Consider the following 19,792-nt stretch of genomic DNA (forward strand, 5'->3'; position numbering starts at 1 on the left):
CTTTTGGCTGGAGTCAAACTGACTCCAAAGGATTTGAATTTGTTAAAAGTCCATTTTGATACAAAAACACTAAACCCTGATTTAGATTTCTTAAGAACAAGTTGATTGACAAAGTCATGAAAAATTGGAAGAATTTAATAAACCACATTTTGCCTATGATAAAAGATATGCCTCTGGGGTCAAAATGATCCATGTCAGAAGTATAGTTCAATGCAAATATGTAGTGGGTGTAAAGTTTGTTTTAAATTCTCACTCATTAAACACGAATCAATCAACACATGCTTCTCTTTGAACGACTTAATATAATATTCAACTTTTATGAAATAAATGAAAAATACAATTTTGCTTCCTCAACTGCGTTGCCCACTCCTGTCAGCAGATGACGATGTGCGTCTTTAAGGTTCAGTCGATGCTGCCAGTGTGACGTATAATCTAGTGGACGGGACGCTCTTTCAACAACAACAGCTAGTCAGACACCTCGGTAGCTCTAGCAAATATAGATACAACATTCACGCTCTTTACACTGTTTTGGCGTATATTAGTCGCTGTTACACACTTCTGTCGTATGTACTTGTTGGCCCATTCAATTTTATATTTACGTTGTTTGTCAGCTAGCAGGTTTGCTAAGTTAGCTTAGAACTAGGCTAGTCGCTAATGCTAACATCCCCGACCATGAGTTCACTAAGCTGCTCCCCTCCTGCTAAAGAAGAGGCGGTCTGCTGGACAGAGAAAGAATCTCTCGTGAAAGAGGAGGAGGAAGAGAAAGATGTTACAATACAAAAACAAGTAGAGGGTGAGGCTGTTACCGTGAAAGAAGAAGAGAAAGACGTTTCAGTGAAAGAAGAGGAAGATGCGTTCAGAGTGAAAGAGGAGGATGTTACAGTAAAAGAAGAGGAGAAAGAGGAGGATGCAGTTTTTGGAGTGAAAGAGGAGGAGGGGGAGATTACTGTCACATTGGAGGAAGAAGAGGAGGTTGGAGCTCTGTTTAACACCAGTAAGTACCGTCTCTGCAGTCGTTGAACCAATATGCAGTAAAGGGGTTCTACACTTGAATGTTGTTCTGTAGGAATGGCTGAAGCTACACTGTAACGTGTAGAACATCAAGTCAACATTAACAATTGGTCAAATGCATCCAATGACTGAAATACTGTAGTCCTCTATCACCTATTAGATTAGCCCAATATGTAGTCTTAAAGGGGCAATCAGCAGTTGTTACATCCATATTGGGACTTATACATTAATATGTACCCATCTGTTTCTCGAAGAATTCACTTATAAATGCATCATGAGCTTAGTTCAACTGTCATACCCCATCAGAAGCCCAAATATAAGCTTTTTTTACTCCAGTGTTTGTCAGTAAATATAAACAAACACCGTATATCCTCAAAACATGGTTAAAACTATAATGTTGATATCATGGATGGTTACTTTTCTCCAGCCACATCCCTCAGCTTTTTACCGAAACGGGCAGGGAGTACGCTTTGTTATTGTTTCTACTGCTGATTGCTGCCTCCGTTACTCCTCAAGGTCCAAGGACTGTATGTTATTTTCAGAGGTAGACTGCCTCTGGCAGGTAAAATAGTCAAATAATCCACCTAAATGTCAACCGATTCTCAATTGTGATAAGTTTCTAGAAACATACATCGCTGTACTTTCATATCATATCAACATAAGTTCACACAATACTTAAATATCACATCAAAATAATTTCACATTATATCTTCATATCACATCAAAATAATTTCACACAATACTTTCATATCACATCAAAATAGGTAACCAGTCGTGACGCCCCAAACGGTAAACAGAATTAGTTTCTCGTAATTTCTCCTTCCTTCAGGCTTCTTTTTCTTCTTTGGACTTTATATGGCGATTGGCAACCAACTTTAAGGTGCATTACCACCATCAACTGGAGTGTGGACCTCAGTTCATCTTTCAATCACCCATGTGGGTATATACCAAGACAGTCGTGAAGAGGGCACAACAAAGCCTCCTCCCCCAGCACATTTGTGGCCTGCTGGAGGTCATTTTGCAGGGCTCTGGCAGTGCTCCTCCTTGCACAAAGGCGGAGGTAGCGGTCCTGCTGCTGGGTTGTTGCCCTCCTACGGCCTCCTCCACGTCTCCTGATGTACTGGCCTGTCCTGGTAGCGCCTCCATGCTCTGGACACTACGCTGACAGACACAGCAAACCTTCTTACCACAGCTCGCATTGATGTGCCATCCTGGATGAGCTGCACTACCTGAGCCACTTGTGTGGGTTGTGGACTCCGTCTCATGCTACCACTAGAGTGAAAGCACCGCCAGCATTCAAAAGTGACCAAAACATCAGCCAGGAAGCATAGGAACTGAGAAGTGGTCTGTGGTCACCACCTGCAGAACCACTCCTTTATTGGGGGTGTCTTGCTAATTGCCTATAATTTCCACCTTTTGTCTATTCCATTTGCACAACAGCATGTGAAATTTATTGTCAATCAGTGTTGCTTCCTAAGTGGACAGTTTGATTTCACAGAAGTGATTGACTTGGAGTTATATTGTGTTGTTTAAGTGTTCCCTTTATTTTTTTGAGCAGTGTATATATATATATATTTTTTAGTGTTGCTGATACCCCTCCCCAGAGGTGTCTCATTATTGGGATTCATTTCTGATTCCTACCTGTAGCTCACTATGAGGTGTCTAGTGATACAGGTTAAGAGCCCTGTTGGAGATTGGTGGTTGGTAGCGGAGTCGAGGGAACAAGCAGGGTTGGACACGGCCATGTTATTATCCCACACACAGACTCTGTGGTTCATATGAACCCCATTCCTGGGAATTAGATATGATCACAAATCACCCCTGTCTGTTTCCACAGAAGGGTTCCGTCTTTCCCGTTCCCAGCTAGGTTTACCAGGCGCTTTGTTGCCAGTACCTATGACTGGTTGATAGGGGAAACCTCCATGCTTAATATAGAAAAAGTAATTAGGGGAAAACTATTTAGTGAACTAAAATAACAAACCTGTTTGAAAAATGAAAACTATTCCAAAACTATCTTTGACTCAAACTAAAATAGCCTAAAATAATATTATATTAAATAATAATATTATGTTCATTTTGAATAATTTATATCTTAACTTTGGGCAAAAATAGAATTGTGTTTTAAATATTTTTTACGTGTTTTTAAAGCTTCTGTACCTGGTGGCTGGTAAATGCTGCCATGGGATGGCAATGTTTCAATAGACCTAGCTTGTGTATCACTTGCTATCACCAGAAATACTTTAAGAAATTAGGATATTGGAAACTCCTTTCAATTCGTATTAACAGCTTAAAGAAAATAACCTTGCCATGAATTACCCTCTGAACAAGAAGCACAACAATACGAATATTTTCAGAGATGTGAGATAATTAACTTGTTCTCTGTAATATCGTATAGCTTTGCAATCGTGATATTACGTACTTTCAAGGAAAATAAGCATGTTTCTCGACTCATACCCTGGCTTTAAAAAGGGATTTCGTGAGAATTAGCTTAGGAAATGCGTGTCACAGCATGACAATGTGAACGTGATTGGTCGACAGTCTCTTGGACAGGCGTTATATACGCTTTGACATTTTCTGGAATAGTTTTTATTTGAAAACGTTTTTGTTTACTTGCCTGCCTATTGAATTTGGAATGCACTGTACTGTTCATCTCTGAAACTCCCTGAGATAATTCCTTTGATACAGCAGTAGCAATACAGGGATATAACATCTACAGAAAAGACAGGATTATGGGGGAGCTGTTGCTGTATACAGTGCATTCGGAAAGTATTCAGACCCCTTGACTTTTTCCACATTTTGTTACGTTAAAGCCTTATTCTAAAATTGATCAAATTATTTTTCCCCCTCTTTCATTTAGCTAATTTATTTGGCACACCTGCATTTGGGGAGTTTCTCCCATCCTTCTCTGCAGATCCTCTCAAGCTCTGTCAAGTTGGATGGGGAACATCACTGCACAGCTATTTTCAGGTCTCTCCAGAGATGTTAGATCGGGCTCAAGTCCGAGCTCTGGCTATGTCACTCAAGGACATTCAGAGACTTACATTTACATTACATTTAAGTCATTTAGCAGACGCTCTTATCCAGAGCGACTTACAAATTGGTGCATTCACCTTATGACATCCAGTAGAACAGCCACTTTACAATAGTGCATCTAAATCTTTTAGGGGGGGGGGGGGGGGGGGGGAGACTTCTGCCGAAGCCACTCCTGCGTTGTCTTGGCTGTGTGCTTAAGGTCGTTGTCCTGTTGGACGGTGAACCTTTGCCTCAGTCTGAGGTCCTGGGTGCTCTGGAGCAGGTCTTTCATCAAGGATCTCTCTGCACTTTGCTCCGTTAATATTTCCCTCTATACTGACTAGTCTCCCAGTCCCTGCAGCTGAAAAACATCCCCACAGCATGATTCTGCCACCACCATGCTTCACCGTAGGGATGGTGCCAGGTTTCCTCCAGGCATGACGCTTGGCATTCAGGCCAAAGAGTTCAATCTAGGTTTCATCAGACCAGAGAATCTTGTTTCTCATGGCCTGAGAGTCATTGAGGTGCCTTTTGTCAAACTCCAAGCAAGCTGTCATGTGCCTTTTACTCAGGAGTGGTTTCCGTCTGGCCACGCTACCATAAAGGTCTGATTGGTGGAGTGCTGCAGAGATCGTTGTCCTTCTGGAAGGTTCGCACAAAGGAACTTTGGAGCTCTGTCAGAGTGACCATCAGGTTTTTGGTCACCTTCCTGACCAAGGCCCTTCTCCCCCAATCGCTCAGTTTGGCTGGGTGACCAGCTCTAGGAAGAGTATTCAATTTAAGAATGATGGAGGCCACTGTGTTCTTCGGGACCTTCAATGCTGGATAATTTTTTTTGGTACCCTACCCCAAATCTGTGCCTCGACACAATCCTGTCTCGTACCTTTAAGGACAATTCCTTCGACCTCATTGCTTGGTTTTTGCTCTGACATGCACTGTCAACTGTGGGACCTTATATAGACAGGTGTGTGCCTTCCAAATCATATCCAATCAATTGAATTTACCACAGGTGGACTACGAACAAGTTGTAGAAACATCTCAAGGATGATTAATGGAAACAGGATGCACCTGAAAGCAATTTTGAGTCTCATAGCAAAGGTTCTGAATACGTATGTAAATAAGGTATTTCTGTTTTTTACCTGTTTTCACTTTTTCATTATTGTGTGTAGATTAATGAGGATAAAAAAAATAAAAAAAATCCATTTTAAAATAAAGCTGTAATGTAACAAAATGTGGAAAAGGGAAGGGGTCTGAACTTTCTGAATGAACTATGTTTTATTTAATGTAACCTTTATTTAATTCACAATCACGGCCGGTTGTAAACACAGCCTGGACTCGAACCGGGGGGTCTGTAGTGACGCCTCAAGCACTGAGATGCAGTGTCTTAGACTGCTGCGCCACTCAGGAGCCCCAAAATCATGTTCTAGTGCTGTCCCAATCTAAAATAAATCTTAGTCAACCAAGAGTCGTCTGTTCATTCTACCAATCGATTGGTTGAAATGTTGTATGTATTTTTCCATATATATACACACCCCATGTGTTTTAATAAAATCAACTATATGTACTGAACTGGTCTGATGCTTTAAGCACGTGTTTGATTAAATAATTAAGACACGCAAATGACTCGAGGGAGCCAGAGATCAAGATAACCTAACCAGAAGAGAGAAAAAACTGCCTTTGTGATTCTGAAGTTTCCGGTAATGTGCTACACCAGCGGTCGGCAACCTTTTCTATTTGGAGTGCCAAGTTATCTTACCATTTCTACCAATCTGCGTGCCAGTTAGGATTTTCATCTGTACATTTTACTGGAACAGTTTAATTTAATTCAAAATAGTATCTCAAAATCATAGAATGTAGATTCATCTACATTCTATCTAAATCTAAATGAAAATTATACAAATTTAAAAGTAACTTTTATTGCCATTGCCAACTATGTAAAAATAGCCTACATAAAGCCAACAAATAAAAAATATTGCAGCCTGCAGGTAGAAAAAATCCTATAAATCACATTTGCTGCACATGACCTGTCTACAACGAACTGGAAACCTTGTATCAACTATCAACTGGTTTGGCCCAAAACTCGAGATAGCAAGCTTGCAACATTGTATAAAATATTCTGGGCCCTCAGAGTTTCCCGTGCCAGTGAGTTTGGGACAGACACAGCTGTCGGCTATTTGTGCAAAGAATAAGAAGTAATCAGGTATTTTATGACATTTCCACTGGATCAGAGCGTTACATTTTTCCCTTTTATGCTGAGTGGTTATCGAAAGGGCGAGAGCTAGAAATATTTTACGAAAATAATTTGAGGAACTATTGTCATTCGCAATTGATTTTGATTAGACTTTGTTTACTTGCTGTTTGAGGTGAAGAACAAATTACTTTGAAAGCTCCACAACTCATTAGTGGTGGAGCGTTAAGACTATCAGACATCCCCAAATGGGCACATTAATAGGCCTAAATTTGCGCGCAGGCCAGGTAGACTAATCCTACTTCTATATGCGTAATCAGGTGTGCGTCCTTTCTCAACATTGGCAGGAGTGTTTCAAACGAAAGACAATGAATAAATTGACAAAACTGACGCATCTTGCGGGGTCAGGTCTGGGGGGCCCGCCATGGGCCGTTTCATTTAGTATCTGTTTGGGTCGGCAAGGGTAATGATTGTAATTCCCCATAGTATGTTTTACCGAAGTTGACCGACTGAAAGGGAGTGTAACTTTATGACTATTGTTTGATTCGGGCTAAACTTTGAACATTGAGATATTAAAGACATGATAGATCAGACGCAGAGTATATAAAGGAGTGAGATCTGTAGAAAGACAGAGTGGCTGTGGAATGTGCTGAGTGGACGGGAGGAGAAAGCAGGATTGCTATAGGGGAAGCGGATGGACATCTGTGGATTATGCGAAGGAGGGGTTGAGGTCAGGAGCTCAGGTCAGATCCCCTGAAGGGAGAAATAAGGGTTTAGTATCCTGTTACCCTCTTCCTGTCGAACCAGAAGATGTAAGGATTGGAGAGAAGGAGGAGTGTCCAAAGTGGGGTATATATACTTGTGATGGTGAGAACATGTTTTTGTCTGAATTACAGCTGTAACGATCCTTCGGGAAGAATTAAACCTGGTTAAGCTTCTCTAGTGTCCGTGAGTTATTCACTCTGAAAAATTAGAACCTAACACTATAATTAGTGTTCCCTGAAGGAGGGAAACAAGGCACAACACCTGTTTGGCCAAACCCCTTCCTGGGTCGGTGAAGAGCGGTATTAAATTTAAAGAATTAACCCGAGCCTCATCACCTATAGAAGGCAGGGCTTCCAGCGAGGCGTGAATTTAATAGTATGTTGTACCTAGTTTCCCTCCTTCAGGGAACAGTAGTTATAGTCATAACGTTACTCTTGTTATATGATAAACTTCAACTTAAATAGGAGATCTTTGTCAGACAGTTTTTTTGTATTCTGAACTACGTATCATTTAGTGGCTCCTTATGTTACGCTGGGAAAACAGTTTATGTTCACAGAAATCCTAAATCATTTCAAAGTTTGCTAAATCCAATGGTTTTTAACTGAGAGTCATTTTGTAATCCAAGATGGCGTAGCAGTAAGACGTGTTTGTTGTAAATGTTATGTTTTTTTGTCTTTTTTTGTATATATTGCAATATATTTCAATCTCCTTTTCCATTTTTAAATTAAATATACCTTCCAGCAACCCGCCTCACCCAATGAGATACCGATCTGCTATTTTTTAGACCCTATAGCTAGAACCTCCATCAGCAGCTAGCCATCAGGAGCTAACCAGCTTATTATCTACTAGCTATTTAGTCATTGTTAGCCACTGCTAGCGGCCTTTACCTTTTTAGCTCAGACACCAGACGCTTTTAGCCTGGATAATACCTGCCAGTCTGCACAGCGCAATATCAACCCTGAGCATATCGGACTGTTTTTCTCCACTACATCACCGTATTCCTGCCGTAAGCTCTGGACCATTACACCGGATAATCGCAGCTAGCTAGCTACTACCGAGTGGCCCAGCCCCGAAGCTAGCCTTGAGCCAGGCCCATCACCCGGCCTGCTTAGTGAACCCTATGATCACTCGGCTACACAGCTGATGCCTCCCAGACTCTTCACTAAGACGACTAGAAGCCACTACATCACCGGATTCCTGCCGTAAGCTCTGGACCTTTGCACCGGATTGGCTATAGTGGCTAACGCCCTTGTCCCGAAGCTAGCACTACTTAGCCTCGAGCCAGGTGCATCTCCCGGCTAGCAAACAAAATTACTCCAGCTACAATACCTCTTTTGCCAATTGGCCTGGACCCTTTGTCGACACGGAACCTCGCCAATCCATCACGACTGGTCTGTCGACGCAATTCCGTCCCATGTGCCCTCAACCGGCCTTTGCCAGACGTCGGTGACGAGGCTAGTACCAGTTAGCCTCGAGCCAGGCGCATCTCCCGGCTAGCGTAGTAATGACTACTTAATGGCTTCCCTGGTTCATATATTGCTGTTCACTGGACCCTATGATCACTTGGCTACATAGCTGATGCCTCTGGACTGTTCATTAATCACGGTACTCCATTTTATTTATTTTGTTTATCTGTCGGCCCCAGCCTCGAACTCAGGCCCTGTGTGTAGGTAACTGACCCTCTCTGCCCATTCATCGCCATTTTACCTGTTGTTGTTGTCTTAGCTGATTAACTGTTGTTGTCTTACCCGTTGTTGTCTTAGATAGCTCTCCCAAATCAACACCTGTGATTGCTTTATGCCTCGCTTTATGTCTCTCTGATGTCAATATGCCTTGTATACTGTTGTTTAGGGTAGTTATCATTGTTTTATTTGACTGCGGAGCCCCTAGGCCAACTCAACATGCCTCAGAGAGCTCTTTTGTCCCACCTCCCACACATGCGGTGACCTCTGTGGTGGTTCATTTCTTTACTATCAAATGAGGAGAGACAAACTTCACACAAGTCAGAGTTATACTTCAACTAAATCTTTAATAATAAGAGCTTTGCAATAGCAATGACTTATCAACGATTCACCATTTTCTAATGATCAGTTGAGAGTGGCAAAACAAAAGTACAAAGATATTTTATAGCCAAGATACACCCCTTTCAACCTATATGACGAACAACAGATACATAGAATGGTCACAAGGTTAAGATTTGTATGAACGATATCTATAATACATAGTAGACAGCATCTGCTGTGTCAACAGTATTCATTGTATAGACCAGTGTCTGGCCCTCCTACTCCAAACTGGAATCGTCTCTTCCTGGTACGGTATAGAACAGAACCATTAACTCATGTTATCTGGAATGCTCTTTTGGTTTTATCACCCAAAGACATCGTACATCTCCTCTGTCAGTGTAGAGGCCCATCCTCAGTAGAACACACACAAAATAGTTAACAGAATACTCTATTCTGTCAAATAAAACAACCATTATAATGCAATACAAGCATTATAACATAATCTTGCAATTTCCCTGAAACCTGACCTAGCATAACTGGTGCCTCCAGAGATGCAACCTCTCTTATCGTCACTCAATGCCTAGGTTTACCTTCACTGTACCCGCACACTACCATACCCCTGTCTGTACGTTATGCCTTGAATCTATCCTACCACGCCCAGAAATCTGCTCCTTTTATTCTCTGTTCACAACCCACTAGACGGCCAGGTCTGATAGCCTTTAGCCGTACCCTCATCTTACTCCTCTGTTCCTCGGGTGATGTAGAGGTTAACCCAGGCCCTGTGTGTCCCCAGGCACTCTCATTTGTTGACTTCTGTAACCGTAAAAGCCTTGGTTTCATGCATGTTATCAGACGCCTCCTCCCTAAGTTTGTTTTACTCACTGCTTTAGCACACTCCGCCCACCCTGATGTCCTGGCTTTGGAAGGCCACCAAAAATTCTGAAATTTCCATCCCCAACTACAAAATTTTCCACCAAGATAGAACTGCCAAAGGGGGAGGAGTTGCAATCTACTGCAGAGATGGCCTGCAAAGTTCTATCCTACTTTCCAGGTCTAAGCCCAAACAGTTCGAGCTTCTAATTTTAAAAATGAATCTCTCCATAAATAAGTCTCACTGTTGCTGCCTGTTACAGACCCCCCTCAGCTCCCAGCTGTGCACTGGACACCATATGTGAATTGATTGCCCCCCATCGATCTTCAGAGTTCGTTCTGTTAGGTGACCTAAACTGGGATGCCTGGTTGTTCTTTAAAATACATTTCCTCACCACCTTAAATAAGCATGCCCCTTTCAAAAAATGAAAAACTAAGAACAAATATAGCCCTTGGTTCACTCCAGACCTGACTGCCCTCGACCAGCACAAAAACATCCTGTTGCGTACTGCACTAGCATTGAATAGTCCCTGCGATATGCAACTTTTTATAGAAGTCAGGAACTAATTCACACAGTCAGTTAGGAAAGCAAAAGCTAGCTTTTTCAAACAGAAATTTGCATCCTGTAGCTCTAACTCCCAAAAGTTTTGGGACACTGTAAAGTCCATGGAGAATAAGAGCACCTCATCCCAGCTACCCACTGCACTGAGGCTAGGAAACACTGTCACCACCGATAAATCCACGATAATCGAGAATTTCAATAAGCATTTCTCTACGGCTGGCCATGCTTTCCTCCTGGCTACCCCAACCCCGGACAACAGCTCCCCACCCCCCGCAGCTACTTTCCCAAACCTCCCCAGCTTCTCCTTCACCCAAATCCAGATAGCTGATGTTCTGAAAGAGTTGCAAAACCTGGACCCGTACAAATCAGCTGGGCTAAACAATCTGGACCCTCTCTTTCTAAAAATATCCGCCACCATTGTGGCAACCCCTATTACTAGTCTGTTCAACCTCTCTTTCGTATCGTCTGAGATTCCTAAAGATTGGAAAGCATCCGCGGTCATCCCCCTCTTCAAAGGGGGTGACACTCTAGACCCAAACGGTTACAGACCTATATCCATCCTGCCCTGCCTTTCTAAAGTCTTCGAAAGCCAAGTTAACAAACAGATCACTGACCATTTTGAATCCCGCCGTACCTTCTCCGCTGTGCAATCCGGTTTCCCAGCTGGTCACGGGTGCACCTCAGCCACGCTCAAGGTACTAAACGATATCATAACCGCCATCGATAAAAGACAGGACTGTGCAGCCGTCTTCATCAACCTGGCCAAGGCTTTCGACTCTGTCAATCACCGTATTCTTATCGGCAGACTCAACAGCCTTGGTTTCTCAAATGACTGACTCGCCTGGTTCACCAACTACTTCTCAGATAGAGTTCAGTGTGTCAAATCGGAGGGCCTGTTGACCTCTGGCAGTCTCTATAGGGGTACCACAGGGTTCAATTCTCGGGCCGACTCTTTTCTCTGTATATACCAACGATGTTGCTCTTGCTGCCGGTGATTCCTTGATCCGCCTCTACGCAGACGACACCATTCTGTATATATCTGGCCCTTCTTTGGACACTGTTAACAAACCTCCAAACGAGCTTCAATGCCATACAACACTCCTTCCGTGGCCTCCAACTGCTCTTAAACGCTAGTAAAACTAATGTATGCTCTTCAACCGATCGCTGCCCGTACCCGCTGTCCAGCATCACTACTCTGGACGGTTCTGACTTAGAATATGTGGACAACTATAAATACCTAGGTGTCTGGCTAGACTGTAAACTCTCCTTAAGCATTTACAATCCGAAATTAAATCTAGAATCGGCTTCCTATTTCGCAGCAAAGCCCCCTTCACTCACGCTGCCAAACATACCCTCGTAAAACTGACTATCCTACCGATCCTTGACTTCGGCGATGTCATTTTCAAAATAGCCTCCAACACTCTACTCAGTAAACTGGATGCAGTCTATCACAGTGCCATCCGTTTTTGTCACCAAAGCCCCATATACCACTGCTCTCGTCGGCTGGCCCTCGCTACATATTCGTCGCCAAACCTACTGGCTCCAGGTCATCTATAAGTCTTTGCTAAGCCGCCTTAACTCAGCTCACTGGTCACCATAGCAACCCCCTAGCACGCGCTCCAGGAAGTATATCTCACTGGTCATCCCCAAAGCCAACACCTACTTTGTCCACCTTTCCTTCCAGTTCTCTGCTGCCAATGACTGGAACGAATTGCAAAAATCGCTGAAGTTGGAGACTTATATCTCCCTCACTAACTTTAAGAATCAGCTATCTGAGCAGCTTACCGATCGCTGCAGCTGTACACAGCCCATCTGTAAATAGCACATCCAACTGCCTACCTCATCCCCATGTTTTTATTTACTTTTTTTGCTCACACCAGTATTTCTACTTGCACATCATCATCTGCACATCTATCACTCCAGTGTTAATGCTAAATTGTAATTACTTTGCTAGTATGGCCTATTTATTGCCTTACCTCTGTACTCCATTTGCAGAAACGGTATATAGATTTTTCTATTGTGTTATTGACTGTACTTTTGTTTATCCCATGTGTAACTCTGTGTTGTTGTATGTGTCGCACTGCTTTGCTTTATCTTGGCCAGGTCGCAGTTGTAAATGAGAACTTGTTCTCAACTGGCCTACCTGGTTAAATAAAGGTGGGGGGGAAATTATGTAGGAATTGTTCATGACGTCCTCCAGTGATTTAAAAAAAAAAAAAACTTTTCCTGTTGTAAAGTATAAACACACTAAAGGGAAACAAATAAATGTTTTGAGCAAAATAAATATTTTTTTAGAGAACTGCAAACTAGAAGAAGTGAGTGATGTCATAGTAAGGCATTCAAGGAGTTGGCTTGATGGGAAGTCGTGATGTCATCCAATAGGTGACTGATCTTCATGTGAATATTCATTATTATTTTTTAAATCGTTCCTGTTCTGTCAAGTTGGTTGTTGATCATTGCTAGAAAGACATTTTAAAGCTTTGCTATAGACTTTCAAGACGATTTAAGTCCAAACTGTAACTAGGCCACTCAGGAACATTCAATGTCATCTTGGTAAGCTCCTCCAGCGTAGATTTGGCCTTGTGGTTTAGGTTATTGTCCTGTTAGTACAGTTTTTTTGTATTCAGATCTCTGAAATGCACTCTACCTACGTAACATTTAGTTTCCTTATATTACGCTGGGAAAACAGTTTATGGCCACAGAAATCTTAAATCATTTCAGAGTATGCAAAATCCAATGGTTCTAACCGAGAGTCACCTTAACTTTATTGACAACACCCAAATGGATACTGTCATTAACGTGGTTCTTCAATAATTACACATAATTCTTAATACTGTAGCTGTTTTGTTAGTCACATGTTCAACGATCATCAGCTGATCCAGGAAATCATTTTCTGAAGGACAATCTCACATGACAAACATCACGACATGCAACAACCAAAGTGCTTCTTCATTCATTACTCTGGTAAAGACAGTTCAAATCAAATATAATGTTATTTGTCACATACACATGGTTAGCAGATGTTAATGCGAGTGTAGCGAAATGCTTGTGCTTCTAGTTCCGACCATGCAGTGATAACCAACGAGTAATCTAACCTAACAATTTCACACCAACTACCTTATACACACAAGTGTAAAGGGATGAAGAATATGTACATAAAGATATATGAATGAGTGATGGTACAGAACGGCATAGGCAAGATGCAGTAGATGGTATCGAGTACAGTATATACATATGAGATGAGTAATGTAGGGTATGTAAACATATTAAAGTGGCAGTTATGCCGTGCTCCACATTGGATCCAACATCCCTGACAAATTTATGTTTATAATGTGTTATTGCCTGCTTGATTTACAGTAGGGTCTCGTTAGTCTGTTTGGACACAGAGATACTTACCTCATAATGTGTAGAGAAATGTTCCTTGATGGATAGGCTATTGTACAACACACAGAGCTAGTTTCCTATATTTGTTGTTAGGTGACGTTATGGGTCCTACAGTAGGTCTATGTTATTGTTAGGTGAAGTTATGGGTCCTACAGTAGGTCTATGCTATTGTTAGATAAAGTTATGGGTCCTACAGTAGGTCTGTTATTGTTAGGTAAAGTTATGGGTCCTACACAGTAGGTCTATGCTATTGTTAGGTAAAGTTATGGGTCCTACAGTAGGTCTATGTTATTGTTAGGTGAAGTTATGGGTCCTACAGTAGGTCTACGTTATTGTTAGGGGAAGTTATGGGTCCTACAGTAGGTCTATGTTATTGTTAGGTGAAGTTATGGGTCCTACAGTAGGTCTATGTTATTGTTAGGTGAAGTTATGGGTCCTACAGTAGGTCTACGTTATTGTTAGGTGAAGTTATGGGTCCTACAGTAGGTCTACGTTATTGTTAGGTGAAGTTATGGGTCCTACAGTAGGTCTATGTTATTGTTAGGTGAAGTTATGGGTCCTACAGTAGGTCTATGTTATTGTTAGGTGAAGTTATGGGTCCTACAGTAGGTCTACGTTATTGTTAGGTGAAGTTATGGGTCCTACAGTAGGTCTACGTTATTGTTAGGTGAAGTTATGGGTCCTACAGTAGGTCTACGTTATTGTTAGGTGAAGTTATGGGTCCTACAGTAGGTCTACGTTATTGTTAGGTGAAGTTATGGGTCCTACAGTAGGTCTATGTTATTGTTAGGTGAAGTTATGGGTCCTACAGTAGGTCTTTGTTATTGACAGGTGAAGTTATGGGTCCTACACAGTAGGTCTATGTTATTGTTAGGTGAAGTTATGGGTCCTACAGTAGGTCTATGTTATTGTTAGGTGAAGTTATGGGTCCTACAGTAGGTCTATGTTATTGTTAGGTGAAGTTATGGGTCCTACAGTAGGTCTATGTTATTGTTAGGTAACGTTATGGGTCCTACAGTAGGTCTCTGTTGCTGTTATGGGTCCTAGAGTACACTATGTATGTCATGCAACAACAACCAAAGTGCTTCTTCGTGCATTAAATAGGTATATTTTTGATGTTAGGTGCAGTTATGGGCCAATTTGGCAAACAGTGTACAAACCCTCATTGTCAGGCTGATGGAAAAGCTAGCCAAAGAGCATTTTACTGGTTGAAGTGTTTTTTAAGTACAAAGCGGTTGATTTGCGATGATGACACAAACATTATATTAAGCAGGACATTCAAACGAGCCTTACAATTATAATCTAAAGTAGTGTGAAATGCACTCATACGCAACCTGGAAATGGAGGTTACTCCCCTGAGTTTTCCCATATTCACATTCAGAATACATCGTGAAAAACTAAAATCTTTGCTCACCATTTTTGCTATTTGTACTACATCCAAAACTATCGGTTTCCTCATTAGCAGGGAGGAGTTTCTACAATCAAATTGCATGTGCATCGCCCTCGTGCCGCAATTTTTGCAAACAAAGAAAGGGGCCTATATTGGAGACCAAAAGTCGTCTGGCACACTGCTTAGAGTTTCAACAACATGAATAACTTATTTCTAGCCGACAATCATCGATGCTACTACTAATGTGAAAACAAGACAATATGACTATTGTTGCTCACTTGACTGTCTTAAGACAATTGTCAAATAATATTAACATTCATTAAAGACTTCAATTGTTGTACAACATCATGGCTACGCTGTTGGCATCACCTTTTTCAGTGGATTTCTACTGTTGTGGGCCTTTAAATCTGTCTGACTTTTCCATTCACACAGGAGAGAGACGGGACTATCATGGATCCGCTGGGGAGCCTCAACAACCTCATGATGCTGACGAGGCAGAACAGAGTCTCTCCAGATTAGAACACCTCAAGACACACCAGCAGAGACCAACAGGGAAGAAATCTCACTGCTGCTCTGACTGTGGGAAGATCTTTTCAAAATCATATACATTACAATTACACCAGATAATTCACACTGGAGAGAAATCTCATAGCTTTGATCCATGTGGGAAGAGTTTTACTCCGTCAAGCGGCCTGAAAGTGCACCATAGAACACACACAGGAGAAAAACCTTATAGCTGTGATCAATGTGGGAAGAGTTTTGTTACATCTTGCTATTTGACTGTACACCAGAGAATACACACAGGAGAGAAACCTCATGGCTGTACTCAATGTGGGAAGAGTTTTGCTCAGTCAAGCTGCCTGATATCACACCAGAGAACACACACAGGAGAGAAACCTTATAGCTGTGCTCAATGTGGGAAGAGTTTTATTCAGTCAAGTCATCTGACTATACACCAGAGAACACACACTGGAGAAAAACCTCATAGCTGTGATCAATGTGGGAAGAGATTTACTCAGTCAGGCGGCCTGATATACCACCAGAGAACACACACAGGAGAGAAACCTTATAGCTGTGCTCAATGTGGGAAGAGTTTTGCTACATCTAGCAATCTGACTATACACCAGAGAACACACACTGGAGAGAAACCTCATAGCTGTAATCAATGTGGGAAGAGTTTTGCTCAGCCAAACAACCTGATATCACACCAGCGTACCCACACAGGAGAGAAATATCATAGCTGTGATCAATGTGGGAAGAGATATTCTCGTAAAAGATCTCTGATCAAACATCAGAAAGTACATACATGAAGTTGTTTCATGATATCAATGAAATAATGTCACAATGTAGAATGTTTTAACATTGTAGTAGGAGTATTTTAATGATGTCACAATGGCATGATAATGATGGCAAAGTTGTCTAATTACTATGTCATCGTATTTCCAGGCCACTATAGTGTCTTCTCAGATAATGGTAGCTAGCTAACTAGTCTTCTCACTGTTGTTTAAGCCGCAGTCAGAGTCAGTCAGAATGTCACAATGTAGAACCCTAAATGTTTGTCCCCTATTTAATTGATTTCAACATGATATGGATATTAGCCTCAGGGGAAAAATAAAGAGTACTATTTATATGATTTAACAAAAAGTGACTAACAAATAAAGCGTTGTGTTACACTCAAAATGCAACACTTCAAAATGTAGCTCGCTGTTTTCTACAAATTGTCCTCTAACCAGTGATGTACACATTATTCCCAGATTCCGTGTTTTTTGAGCTGTTAGTTTTAACAGGACGTGCAACTTCATCTCCCTCCTCTCGGCACAATTGATTTCAACATGATATCGAAGAGTGATGCCAAATAAGTTGCGTTCCTTTGTTTAGCGACCCCTAAATTTAAATGCGTCACTCCAAAATGTAGCTGACTGTATTCTGCAGGTTGTCCTCTAACCAGTGAGGTAAAATATATCTCCCATTTCCATGTGTTTTTGTTTAGTTGTGTTAGTTTCAACAGCACGTACAACCTGATTTCCCCCCTAATCGATATCAGTGATTTATAGCTGCTTGTGAAATTTATAAGGTGCTTGTTTAAAAAAATACAAGTAATATGATTATTGTGGCAGATGTTTGTGTATATAGCACATGTTATGTTTAGGTTTTGAATTTATCCCAAAATGTTTCTGCATATTGGTTATTGATTTGGACACGTTAAAACTGGGTTTTGACATTTGACAAAACTGGGTTTTGACACCTAGAAAAATGTAATTGAAATGACTTTGAAAATAAGACTATGCAACTAAATATTTCATATTTACATTTCATGTAACATTTAGTAATGATAATTATTTATACAACCAACTGCCAATTTTTGGTACAATTATATTGACATTGTTGCCCTGCTTTTAGGATATCAGGGTTCATTCTCAGATGTGCCAACCCAAATGTACTAGAGCATGACATTGGGGACTGGGCCCCGATCCAACAACATGCCTCTAGTGAACCCTGAAAAGAGAGAGAAGCTCCGCAGTGTGGTGGAAAGTTACTATGGATATTTCAGGAGTTTCCTCTTGAAATCAGACATGTTCGTTTCAAGGAAAACTTGCTGATTGTCTCACGGGTGGGCACTCAAAATGTTTGTGTTTTGCATTTAGCCAGTGCATTGCCATGGATCACAATTTATTATGACTGCATGTTTGAGTTTTAGCTAGTGAGTTTTAGGAAGATGAGAATTCTAGAAGCTAGTGGGGGGAAATATATTTTTGTTTTTTTGACAGCCAGTAGACACCATGTTCATATTGTAGAAGGTGAAGCATTGTAGTTGATTATAATTTCAAAATTAGTTTTAGGATTCTAGAAAGAAAAAAGAGAAAACTAATAAGATTGTATATTATTATTTAGAAATATGTGTTTTTTCTTGTTTTTAAATTGTTGACAGGAGGTGATGCATTTTAGTATGAAATGGAAGTTGTTTTCTGTTGGTGGTGAGAACTTGTCCAGCAAAAATATAGGATATATTTGTTGTCTTAAGGGGGAAGGTGTTACAGGCTTTGATTTTTCCATTTATGTTTTGAGATTGGACTTTAGCACATATAGCTTGTTAGCACTGTGGGGGAATTTTCTGTTAAACCTTACTAATGCTTGTGTCGTAAAATATAATTATTTAAGCCGAGGCATTGGGCTTGAGATTGTTAAAGAACCTTACTCCTATAACATAGAAAAGTGTGTTAATATAGGCCTGTTCTAACTGTCCTGGGTGTGTAGAATGACCGCATGATGTTCGGACACTCAGCCAAGAATATGACAGAAACTGACTGGTTCCTCTTGATCCTCCACAAAGTAAAGGTTATATCCTGCACACCAGTAACAGAGCTGTTGTTTTGGAGCCTGTTTCTGGGGAAAGATTGTGGTGGAGAAATCAGAATTAGCTAAGTAACATAGATAATTACGATGTCTTATCTGCATAATATGCTGATATGAACTATTGACCTTTTGTTATTAGAATGTCTCCTTTCTGAGTCTGGTGTTGGCAGCTGCACTTCCTCCCTCAAATGGGCCTCAGTCACCTTGGGTCCAGAGGGGGGAGAAGTCAGGCTTATCCATCACATGTCCCTGTTGTTATGCAGAATATCAGCATCGATCACATGTCCCTGTTGCTATGCAGAATATCAGCATCTATCACATGTCCCTGTTGCTAGGCAGAATATCCGTATCTATCACATGTCCCTGTTGCTATGCAGAATATCAGCATCGATCACATGTCCCTGTTGCTAGGCAGAATATCAGCAGGGAGTTAGGCAAAGGAGATCAGAAGGAAACATTGTTTCCATATGTGAACTGTGTTTATTGCAAACCATGTGAAGGGATGGCGTGAGTAATGGGGAACCAATCACTTGTCTCCACAGTGTCTGTGCGTCAGTCACCTCCTCCTAGTGGGAGATTGTATTTGGGAACCAAGGTCTGGCACAGGATGTGGGGTTGGTGTTTGGAACCATTGTATGTCGTCTCTGAGGTTGCACCTATCCTGAGATAGTATATAACCCAGAAGCAAGCCTCCTTGTTATAACAAGTCTTTTAATAAAAGTAAAACCTTGATTGATTATTAATTTTGCCTCCTCATTATTGATTATGGGTAGAATTTCCACCACAGCACGTAGGGTGAACCGATTGGTATCACCTCGTTAGTCAGAATGTGTTACACCTGTGCTGGCTTGTCCATCTTGTTAGGGTTGGATGTTGCATCCAATTGTTAATATTGTTATCAATGACATTTCCTTAGTGTGCTCATTAGTCTTTCAGTTGTTATTCTTCTGTTTTTTTTATCCTCTTATGTTTGTTGTGTAGTAAATATTTCTGTTTATTTTCATTGTTTTTTATAATTTTTTTCCTGTGAAGCCATTGTGTTGCATCCATGTCTGACATGTGCTGTATAAATAAAGCTTGATTTGAACATATTGCAAAAGAAATTAACCCAATGACGGACCAATCAACAGACTCTTGCTAAACCAATGAACAAATATGTGCAAAAGCAACACGTATCTTGCTCCATCTTAGTATGAAAAACAGTATAAATTCAGTATATCTTCCACTATGTCAATATAGTGCATGGTATGTAC

General features: G+C 41.1%; 1 protein-coding gene across 1 annotated transcript; it reads left to right on the forward strand.

Annotated features, from left to right (window-relative positions):
- The first annotated feature begins 446 nt into the window (after nucleotides 1–446).
- LOC129819615 (zinc finger protein 664-like) lies at nucleotides 447–19,282 on the forward strand. The gene is made up of 2 exons (XM_055876008.1): nucleotides 447–994; nucleotides 15,618–19,282. The coding sequence occupies exons 1-2, from the start codon at nucleotides 655–657 to the stop codon at nucleotides 16,493–16,495; spliced, it is 1,218 nt and encodes a 405-aa protein (XP_055731983.1). The 5' UTR covers nucleotides 447–654; the 3' UTR covers nucleotides 16,496–19,282.
- Nucleotides 19,283–19,792: the final 510 nt, after the last annotated feature.

This window comes from Salvelinus fontinalis, chromosome 22, assembly GCF_029448725.1.
Source record: "Salvelinus fontinalis isolate EN_2023a chromosome 22, ASM2944872v1, whole genome shotgun sequence".
Classification (NCBI taxonomy): domain Eukaryota; kingdom Metazoa; phylum Chordata; class Actinopteri; order Salmoniformes; family Salmonidae; genus Salvelinus; species Salvelinus fontinalis.